Here is an 11527-nt window from a genome sequence, read left to right as displayed (position 1 = left end):
TGTTTTCCAAAATAAGATTTTTAAACAGAATTTTTCATTGCAATTTTGAGCTGAGTTGAAAATAATCCATGCATTGCCATGTGAAATGTAAATGGGTTTTTGTGATTTTCTCTTTTTGTTTCAAGAAGCTACAAATATGATAACCATTTCTGACACTTTGATGATGTTCTTTGGCCAAAATTTCTAATTTAAACTCAAACAAAAAATTGACAAAACATTAACATTTTCATGTGTTTCATTCTGCAGTTTTTGGACACTAGTTCAACTGTAACTGTGAATGCTACTGACTTCAAAGGAACTACTGCAGATTTGTACAGTTGAGTTACTGGTATCAGAACAAGAGCTGTGCCCAAATTACATTCTGTGAGAAAATATTTTTCTCTTCATCCTGTCCCCCAGCAATCTCCTCAGAGCCTCTTTCACCTCCTTGTTCCTCAGGCTGTAGATAAAGGGATTCAAGGTTGGGGTGATGGTTGTGTATATCAGAGCCAGCACTTTGTTGGTGTCTAGTAAATGAATGGACTTGGGTCTTAAATAGATCAGGCCACAGCTCTCGTAATACAATGTCACCACAATGAGGTGTGAGGAGCAGGTGGAGAAGGCTTTGTGTCTGCCTTCAGCTGATGCCATCTTTAAGATGGTGGAGATAATAAAGGTGTAGGACACAACGATGAGAGAAAATGGAGTGAAGATGACTAGTATAGCTGCTGTAAACAACTGCATTTCATACAAAGGGATGTCAATACAAGAAAGCTTAATCAATGGGGGAATATCGCAGAAGAAATAGTTAATCTGATTGGACCCACAAAATGGCAAGGTGAAAACCCAGGCTGTCTGTACTAGGGACACCACATTACCCCAGAACCAAGAGAGAATTGTCAAGGAAAGGCAGACCCTCCTGTTCATGATGAGCCTGTATCTCAATGGGTTGCATATGGCCACATAGCGGTCATATGCCATGGCGGCCAGAAGGAAGCACTCAGAGATTCCAAGGAAGAGCAGGAAGTACATTTGGGCAACACAGCCCATGTAGGAAATGCTCCTGTTGTCTGAAAGGAAGTTCACCAGCATCTTGGGGACAGTGACTGAGGTATAGCAGATCTCCAGGAAGGATAAGACCCGGAGAAAGAAATACATGGGGGTGTGAAGGGCTGGGTCCATGGTGACGAGGATGATGAGGATGTTCCCCATCAGTGTAATGGTATAAATGGACAGATAGATGGAGAACAGCGGCACCTGCAGGTTATGGTGGTTGGACAATCCTAGTAGAATGAATTCAGTCACCGTGGTGAGGTTCCTCCTTCTTGATTCTTCTGCATAATTCATCTGTGGGAGACAATAAATACCCAGATATCATGTGAAGAAATGACCCACTGCAGAAAATAAGGAGAAATGCTCAAAGGCACACATAGAAGTCAGGCTTTCAACTCCCATGGCCATTCCATGGGAGTTGGGGCCGAGATCATCAATGGTAATTCAGTGGATAACTTGCATTGATTTCTAGGGGTGTTAGGAACTTAAATACTGTTAATGATCTGGACTTTGGTGCTTGACTTCCTCAAAATCATCCTCAAAACTATAAGGGTTTCTTCTTCTCCCTAGGGCAAATTTCCCATAGATGCCAATCTGGGTTAATTGATATGTGTTCATTCTAGTTGCGGTCACGAAATGAGAGAAAATGTCTCAATGAAAAGAAACATCCCCAAAATGTGTAGTTTCTGTTGAAAAAATCAGAACTACCTGTAAAAGTCCACTCAATTGGATAGAACGACACACAGATAGATCTATAGAAAGAGAAATAGATTAATAGATAGGTAGCCCAATTGACCAGTGGATAGATGGATAGATTTCATTAATCTCTTTAAATTTTATCCTCTTTCAAATTCCTTTAAGCATCCCACCTTCCCCCCTTCTCCAATAAGGACACACAATTTCTTATTGTTATAAATTCATCAGGAACATATTGACTACACTATGTTCTAATCGGCACACTATACGGACCCCGAGATAGTGTAGATCACCAAAGTTTCTTTGAAGTAGATGGATCCATGCTGATTTGCACAAGCTGCATATTTCCCCCCTACAGTCCCATCTGACTGGCACAGAGTTTTCTGCCCTGTTCAGTGATTGCCAAATAATAATATTGAGATTCTGTAAAAAGCTAACTTTCTGTCCACCATGACCAGGTGGAATTTTAAAGCACTTGAGGGCTTTACACAGAAAAATCAGAGGAGATGGGCAGGCCACTTCTCCTTTTTGTGCCTTAGTTTCTCCAGCTATAGAAAGGGATGATAAGTTTTACTTATCCCTCAGTGGAATTGTGAGTCTAAAATAATTAATATTTGTAGAACTCTTTGAGATCCTCAGATTACTGTTGCTATGGAAATGCAAAGTGACATTATTATTATCGAATCAAATTGATTTCTAAATAACTGTTGATAATTCCAATTCATATGGAACAGATTATGGTTTCATAATATATGGACCAGAGCCCATTTTGATTCTTTTTTTTTTTTAATTTTATGAAAAGGGTAATAAAAAACTGGAGAGAGTACAAAAGAGAGGTAAAAAGTCTGATACTTTTTAATGGGGGAAGGGAATTAACAATCTAAAGTATGAAGAAATTTACAAAGACCAGAGTATGTGACTATAGGGATATGAGGAAATGTAACAACTGTTTGCAGACAAATAGAAGGAAGTTAAAAAAAAAACAGGGCTGGTTGAAAATTTTCAGAGGAATGTTTTCCGTAAGAAAACAATGATTCGATAAAATCTAAATATTTAGATGGAATGTTTTGATTTTATCTAAATTGTCTATGGAAAATTGATATGGTAGAATAATATTGCTTCATGGTTATCATTTCAATGATAATATAATCAAATTTATAGAGTCAAAATGAAATGTTTTAAGATGATTAAAAACAACAATTTTAATTTATTCAGATACAGTATTTCAGAATATTTTGTTTCACTAAAATAAAATCTTGAGATTTTGAATTTTTGGCCTGATTTAGGATTAAACCTAATTTTGAAAACTATGATTTTATGGTAGAACAGCTATGAAAAAAGAGAGAAGCCATTGTTCTTATATTTATTTCTAATAACAATAATGATCAAGAGTTAGCCAGTTCTTTGAACCCTTACTGATTAGCATTTGAATTGTTCCCTGAGCAATTCCACAGAAACCAACGTGATCATTTATGGAACAAGGTCCCATTCAATGTGAAGCTATCACAATATGTCTCCCACCATTTATATAGCACCCCCCCACCCATCCACCAAGGACCTCTGAATAACTGACATCGGTTGGGCCAGTCACACAACCTCTGGCTGTGGCAGGTCAGTATTTACACCAATTTTGCAGATGGAAAAACCGAGGCACAGGGAAGCAAGAAGCGATTCTCCACCAAGGTCACACAGCTAGTCTGTGGAGGGACAGGAAGGGATTCCGGGTCTCATGAGTCACCCTAATCTAAGCACAGAACAGCCCCTGAATATACCCTATAGATATGAGAGTATACACTGCTGCAGAAACCCAATGATATGACTGATCAAACTGCACAGATGGAGGCCATGTCTTTATAGAGAGACAGACAAAGAGTTCATTTCATGCACTCACTTCCACAACCATCAATCCAGTGCCTTTGGTTGGTTCTCAAGATGCTCCATTCTAAAGACACAAGTAAAGGCTGCATGAATACAGAGGCTGCAGAGACCACAGCCTGGACAGCTTGGATTCCAGGAAAAAGCCAACATCTATAAGGGATCACTTAAAGCCAACCTCTACAATCTAGCAAACTTTGCCACATGAGAAATCTCATTCATGTGTGCCTTTGCAAAATTGAGCCCTGGATAAATGTCTGATAAAGCAGACAGTCCTATCAGGTTGCTAAACACCACTAAAGTTACAGAATCAGGAAGTTCTGTGTTTATGATATGATCAGACAAAATTAAAATGTTATGGGCTAATTCAGTGTCTGAGATCTCTGGAAATCACTGTTTGCTTAGTTAAAGGGAATTGAAAGTAATTCAATAAAAGGAGAGAAAACACTTCATTAGTGTTAATTCTACCTAATCCTTTCCAGACAAATAATAAGATAGCTTGATACAAACTCCCCTTGGCCTTCAACTTAACTTCACAATTGCCAGATTCTGCTGGATACAGAATTATCTGAGTCTGATTTACTAGAGGGATATGTTCTGGTTTGCATTACTTATTGGACATCTTTTCTTTAGTTATTTATTTGAATTGAGGTAATACCTAGGAGCCCCAGTCATGGAATAGGATTCCATTGCGCTATGCTGCGGATAAATCCTGAATAAAAAGTCAGCCCTTCCCCCAAAAAGTTGCAGGCTAATTACATCATTTCCCAATCTTTTGGAAGATTTTACATTAGTATATGGAGCCCTGGGGATGGCTAGCATCAGGAACATCTGAGGATAGGCACCTGTTTAATTGCAGTTTTAAATTTCTTTGTGAAAGCAAGAAAAAGAAGTACTAAAGGGCCGATACTCAGCAGGTGAAAATTCTTTGTTAGAAATGAGAATCTGCCCTGGGTTTCTATACTGAGATTGTTCAAATCACAAGGGCAAAAGCAACATGCTCTCAGCTATGTTTTCAGTCCATGCAAAAGTGGATGCTAACCAAAATTTAGTCAGATCCAAAATAAGTTCTCCCTACCTCCAGCTCCTTATGCTCAGCTCTCTGCTGGAAGAAAGTGCGGATTTCTGTGATCTACTTCAGCCTTCTTACATAAACCTTTGGAAGTAATTATGCTGAAACCACTGTGCTCCGCACACCAGGGAATTTTATACCCATGTGTTTCCACTGCTTCTCTCTGATTCAGTTGCAAAAGTCTGCAGCATTAGGTTTTTCAATAGAAACTTTTGTCTTGTTCCTGGACCTTAGCATAAATAAAGCGATATACCTATCTCCTAGAACTGGAAGGGACCCTGAAAGGTCATTGAGTCCAGCCCCCTGCCTTCACTAGCAGGACCAAGTCCTGATTTTGCCCCAGATTCCTAAGTGGCCCCCTCAAGGATTGAACTTTACGACCCGGGGTTAAGACGGTAAAGCTCAAATCACTGAGCTATCCCTCCCTCACCAAATTCTCATTTGCATTAATGCCAATTCATGTGGTTCTGTCTATGTCCCAGAGCCTTGTAGTGGGTGTGAATGCCATTTATATCCATTTTTAGGCCCTTTTTATATGGCTAAAGTGGTACAAAGCAGCTTCCATGTCAATGAGATTCAGATCTACTGAGTCAAATTCTCTTTTAAAGCTATATCTACACTTGGAGCTGGGGGAGCAGAGGTACAGACACCTGCCTCAAGCCTGTGCTGATAGTGTCTGAGTGGGTTTGTAAAACCAATGATGAGCTCATGGTACTGCCGTTTGCCACTGCCTGTGCTACTATGGCTGCACTACTATTTTTAGCACACCATCTCAATGACCGTGAACACAGGTATGTCTACATGAGCTGGTAATCACATCTAGATATACCCTAAATTACACCAGTGTGAAACTAAATTAAGGGATTCATATTACAAACCCATGAGCATGATTCAATGAAAGAAAACTGTTGGCTTCAGATCTTACCCTCAAAGGAGGGCACAAGCAGTCCTGTTTCAATTAGTGACATTTACCTCATTGTGACTACTTATAGTGGGAAACATTACACCGGGTAGTAATTGCTCATGGAATCATGGCATAACTGTATGAACTTCCCTGCAGCTAATCCAAATTTGTTCCTGTCATGTTAAAAGCAGAGTTCCCCTGGATAAATCCGTCTGCTTTGGATAGGGTAGGTAGGTAATTGTCATAGATCCATGGATTCCAGGGTCAGAAGGCTCTGTTGTAATCATTTAGTCTGAGCTTCTGTATAAACCAAGCCAGAAAATTCCCACAAAGTAATTCATGTTTGAACTAGAGTATACATAAAAACAAAACAAAGCATCCAATGTTGATTGAAAGATTGTCAGTGATAGAGAATCCATCACAACCCTATTCCGTGGTGTATTCTCCATATCAAGTAAGGACTTGCTACCAAATTTTGACCTCATTATAGTGAAGCACTTAAGCATGTGCTTCACTTGAAACCTGAGCATAGTCATGTGGAAGTCAATGGGAGTTTAACACATGCTCATTTAATCCCACTTAAGTATCATCTTACACCTCATTGGTTTCAGTGAGGCTACTCATGCTTAAAACTTAGCACCCACTTTATTTACAAAAATTGAATAATAGTCTTTCTATATATCTAGGTATTTATGTGATCTGCATCACTGTAATATAAGCACCTTCACAGAGATGAATTGTGTTTACTCTAGCAGTACCTCTTTGAGGGTGGTCTATATTATCCCCATACAGACGGGGAAACCAGAGCATGGGTGTTTGATACACAGTTTCCCAACATGGGGTGTTAGAATATATTATGTTTTGGTTTCTTGCTCTCTCTTCTTATGGATGATCACTGAACAATGAAGAAGATTAAGTGACTCAGCAAAGGTCATCCAGGGAGTCTGCGGCTGAGCCAGGAATGTAACCAGGCCTTCTGAGTTCCATGCTGGTGCCTTATCAATTAGTTGGCTAAAAAGGGAATGTTCTCCAGCCTAATTTACCAAATGAAACATAAGGGCAAATATGACCATTTTTACTGCTTTCCAACTGGAGTAAAGTTGGTAATGTATAAGAAAATCTGGAAGAAATTCCTTTTTCACACTCTTTTTACTGTCTAAAGCAATAAAACCACATGATTAATGTATTGTCATTGAAAGTCAATGGGATTTGAGCATCTAACTTCCTTAGGCCTTGGCTACACTCGTGGATTCACAGCGCTGCTGCAGCAAGTGTAGTGTAGCTGTGTACAAGTGTTGTCGCGCTGCCAGCGCTGCGAGAGCTCTCTCGCAGCACTGCAAATACTCCACCTCTCCGAGGGGAATAGCTTGCAGCGCTGTGAATTGCCAGTGTAGCCAAGGCCTTAGTCTCCTTTGAAAATCCCAGTCATAGTTCATAAAGTCTAGAATGTTATTGACTAACCTGAAAACAAATAAAAATAATAATACCAGCAAAACTCCACAAAATTATGGACCTTTTGACATGCACCATGGCAAATGTGGAACATTTCTTACCATTAAGCCATGATTTGAACTCTGGAAGCTCTCTCTGTGTGTATGCTGCTGTTTTGTGAAATGTTGTGTTCAATGGCAGGCCCTGACATGGTCAGCATCTCTTCTAAAATAATTCTTCTTTCTGATCAGCCTACCCGAAGGATCAATGAGCAAGTGGCTGAGATTTGGGAGGGGAGCGATCCTGAATTTGACAGCTGTGCCCTACTAGCTCAGGAGGCATTGATGAGTTTTGATGTCTAACAGAGTGATGAATTTAAGCTCCCAAGCTTGTCTTTTGAATGGTTTCCTTTGAGGATGAGGACTGAGAAGTCAGATATGGAGTGATCGTTTTGTGAAAAGTGTTTTCTGTGTGAGTTCATTCTGTGTGAGTTCATTTGTGACTATAGTGGTTGTCTAGTTTCACCCATATTGTTGTTGTTGGGGCAGTTGGTGATCATATGTTGTGATCAACATGTGTAGGCCTGCAGAGTCTTGGAAGGACAAGCTTGTGTGGCCAGAGGCTGGTGGTTTCAAGGAGCTGATCCACATCAGGCGCAGACAAGTCTCCCTGGATAGGTGGTGGCAAAGTGCCTCCCAACCCCAGGTTCCTCTGGGAAGCATCGCCATGGTCACAGGAATTTAACCTGCATGTTTCACTAAATGACCAGCACTCCATCCACTCATCCACCCCTCTGTTAGCCAAATAGGGCCCGTTTCCCCCCGGAGCTTACCTAATTACACCAAGGAGGCACGGAGAGACAAGAAGACGGGTACCAGGTTCTTTATTAATCGATCAGCTGAGCAGGCGCTCTCATCGGCTCATGCCAGAGGAGAGACACACTTTACATGGCCGAACAGGCCCTTTTTATAACCAGTAACAAACAACTTAGCCTTCATTCTTTCGCGTCATTACGCTGACCTATAGATAATAGGTTACACAGGATACATATAGATACAAGAGACATCTGTTGCGGATACATTTGTCATTTTGAAGGGAGAACAAGGTACATTCCTTGACCCTTTGCACTAAATACCTTGGGGATATATGGAGAAACAGCTGCATATACTTGTGAGCCAAGTGAGCCAATTAAATTGGTTAACAAATAGCTGACATGGTTAAATGCACGTCCTTAATTTTATTTAGATCTTTAGGCCTTTTCCATCAGATCTCTTTGTCTGGCTATTCCCCCACCCCTCCCTTCCAGACAACTGTTACAATAAATTCTACATAAGCTTGTGAGAGAACTTTCCCAATCTTTGCGGCCTTGAATTAGACATCTGCAAACTAACTATCTCTCTGTTCCTTCCTCCTTATCTCTATTATTTCTGCTAGTGTGAGTGAAACTGCAGCCATCTGCTAGAAACGCTGACCAATACATTTCTGCTTCAGCCTGCTACCGAGCCTGTAGGCAGTAAACACAGAAGTAGGTGAGAGTTCACAAGATGGAGGTTGGGGGGTTTCAGATAGGCCCAGAGCAAAAGAGCTTCATCGACACTTTGGCCTTCCACTCTCCCGAGTTACCTGGTAGCTATGCCTAGTGGACCCCAACACCTCCATGAATGATCATGATGTATGAAAAATATCACTCCAGAAAGTTAATGAGAAATCTAGCTCAGTAGTAGAGATGGTTGGAGATTTTCCATTAGAAACATGGGAGAGCAGGGCAGAGGAGAGGAGTTTGGGCAAAAAATGGCTATTTCATCAAAATGGACTTTTCCTTGGGAAATGTCTATTTTCAATTAAAAAAACAGGGTGGTTGATTTTTGTTGTTGAAAACCTCAACAACAAAAAATCATCAAAAAATGTAGCTGAAAATGGATTTTTTTCCCAAATGTTTTCATGGAGTGTGTGGGGATGGAATTCCTGACTAGTTCTACTGAGAAGAAACCACAGCCTGATGGGCACTTGAATTTTATGCGCACAGCATAAACACAGAGAAATTTGATGCAAACATAAAACATTCTTGTTGCAAGGTTGCAACATAACATGACTTTATTTCTTAGAATACAGAACAATAGTTCACAAAACTCCCAAACCAGTGAGAGACAAAGCAGGCTTCTCCCTTAGTCATAATTCACCCCACCGGTCTCTAGACTGGCTCTGTGCAGATTGACTCCTAGTCCTAGATTGCAGGCTTCCCTACAGAGCCCTTTGCCTGCATGCAGGACCAGTAAACCCCTTCCAAACTTGGAATGACAGCTTGTGATTTTAACACAGTTTTCAGTACATCACATGGCACTTTCAGCAAACACCTGTAAATCACTTTGATTTCAGTAGGACTCACATTCCATACGGTTTGTTTCAATGGGATGATATTCATGAAGGACTGATTTGAGCCAGAGATTCCAGGATCGGACTCCGAGTTTAGATCACATGAATTTCATCACACAGTCTCCATTTTCATTTTGATCTAAAGGCATTAGCTTGAATTCTCTGAACTGCTATGAAAGACCCAAGTTTCCTGACAACTTGCCTCAGGGCCTCCTTTACCTCTTTGTTTCTCAGGCTGTAGATGAGGGGGTTGACTAGTGGTGTGAGAATGGTGTAGAAGACAGAGAAGACTTTGGTCATGCTTCGAAGTGTGTTGATGTCTGGAAGCAAGTAAATAATGATTAGGGTCCCATAGAAAATGCTCACCACGATGAGGTGAGAGGAACAGGTGGAAAATGCTTTTTTCCTACCAGTGGTGGAAGGGATTCTCAGGAAGGTGGTGATGATAGAAATGTAGGAAGTCAGGGTTAATAGAAATGGTGGTAGTGTGAATAAGGAGGACAGCAGGAAAGCCACAAGTACCATGCCGTGGGTGTCACTGCAGGAGAGTTTTATCACTACGTTGAATTCACACAGGAAATGGTCAATTTCATTGGGACCGCAGAACATTAACATCGATATCCAAGATACTACTATGGAAGCAGCCACAAATCCACTAATCCAAGACCCAGCCGCTAGCTGGAAGCAGAACCTATCATTCATGAGGGCTGTATAGTGCAGTGGTTTACATATCGCTAAATACCGATCGTAGGACATCGCTGCCAGGAGATAGCATTCTGAACATGCCAAGACACCAAAACAATAAAGCTGCATGAAGCAGCCACTCACAGAAATGGTTCTGTCCCCAGTCAGGAGACTGGCCAGCAGCCTGGGCAGGATGGTGGAGGTGTAGCAGGTCTCCAAGCAGGACAGGTTCCCCAAGAAGAAGTACATGGGGGTGTTCAGGTGCTGATCAGCCACAACTAGAGCAATGATGAGGATGTTCCCGGCCATGGTCATAATGTAGATCACTAGAAACAGCAGGAAGAGAAGAACCTGCAGTTCTGGGACATTCCCAAATCCCAGGAGGATAAATTGCATGATGGACCTTTGATTTCTGCTTTCATGTGTGCCAGGGGGAGTATCCATGGGATGGGGGGAGGGGGGAAGAGAACGCTGCAATGATAATGAAGAGACATTTGCTTTTGTAGAATAGTGCCAAAATTACAATTCAATTATTGCTCAAAAGTACCCCTCTGATGATTACCAGCCCTAGTCTTACTTGAAGAAACTGGGCTGGGATGTTTAGCACCAGCTATCACTGCTGCTCGAGGCATCTAAACATTTTCCTCAACAATATTGCTTGTATATTTCTCTTGCCACACGATCAATTGCTGGGGTGGCACCTCTCCAATGCACTGTTGGTGGGCTGCATTGCAGCATGGAACTCAGAAGACCTGGGTTTTGTTTCCAACCTTTGGTCAGTCATTTCACCGCTCAGCTGAGAGACCATGCACAACTTTCTGCATTCAGAAATATAGAAACAACTTCCTCTTGCCATCATGTTTGCTGTTTATATTTATGCCCATCAGTATAGATTTTTTTTATAGCCATTTCAATGTGATCATTCCTAACAGAGGACAGATGGAAGGGTGCATTGATTTCTCTACACTGTACTTTTCGGCAACCATATCACTTTACAATCACACATTTTATTTTTAGTTTTTCACCATATGACACTTGGAGCCCAATTGTGCAACAAATTAAAGTCAATGGGACTGATTATAGTGTGCAAAATTAAGCATATGGGCAATCTTTGTAGGATCGGGGCCTTAATTGATTAATCGGTGTGATAGCACAGTGATGTGTTTAGATAGAGAGATAGATAGATTTATTTTTCTGTCCATGTTGCTAACTTCTAGCTCTGTCTGTTTCCTTCTGTCCTGTGTGTCATTCAGAGAGTATTTGAAAATACTTTGGATATTTCATTAACATGCCCCTTTCAGATAATTAATCCAGATGTTAAATGAAATATGAGGTAACACTGGCCCTCTAACTTCCATTTTTTTAAATCAATGCCCACTTGTATGGTCTGTTGGCCAATTCTCCACCACTGGCATTTCTCGAGAGGATTGATGAATTGCAGCTTTTCGGCATTTCTATTA

General features: G+C 40.9%; 2 protein-coding genes across 2 annotated transcripts; both read right to left on the bottom strand.

Moving 5' to 3' along the window:
* Positions 1–354: 354 nt before the first annotated feature.
* On the bottom strand, positions 355–1357 carry LOC113408346 (olfactory receptor 10A7-like). The gene is made up of 2 exons (XM_026661536.1): positions 1347–1357; positions 355–1297 (listed from the first exon to the last, which is right to left on the bottom strand). The coding sequence occupies exons 1-2, from the start codon at positions 1355–1357 to the stop codon at positions 355–357; spliced, it is 954 nt and encodes a 317-aa protein (XP_026517321.1).
* Positions 1358–9512: 8155 nt separating this feature from the next.
* LOC113408345 (olfactory receptor 11A1-like) lies at positions 9513–10511 on the bottom strand. Its single transcript, XM_026661535.1, has one exon. The coding sequence runs from the start codon at positions 10509–10511 to the stop codon at positions 9513–9515; it is 999 nt and encodes a 332-aa protein (XP_026517320.1).
* Positions 10512–11527: the final 1016 nt, after the last annotated feature.

This window comes from Terrapene carolina, unplaced genomic scaffold, assembly GCF_002925995.2.
Source record: "Terrapene carolina triunguis isolate 2854851 unplaced genomic scaffold, T_m_triunguis-2.0 Scaffold9334, whole genome shotgun sequence".
Taxonomy (NCBI): Eukaryota; Metazoa; Chordata; order Testudines; family Emydidae; genus Terrapene; species Terrapene triunguis.
This window is presented reverse-complemented; position numbering and strand designations above follow the sequence as displayed.

What these genes read in the sequence shown, in the direction of transcription:
- LOC113408345 (XM_026661535.1), bottom strand. Translation starts at nt 10,511, where the DNA reads ATGGATACTCCCCCTGGCACACATGAAAGCAGAAATCAAAGGTCCATC.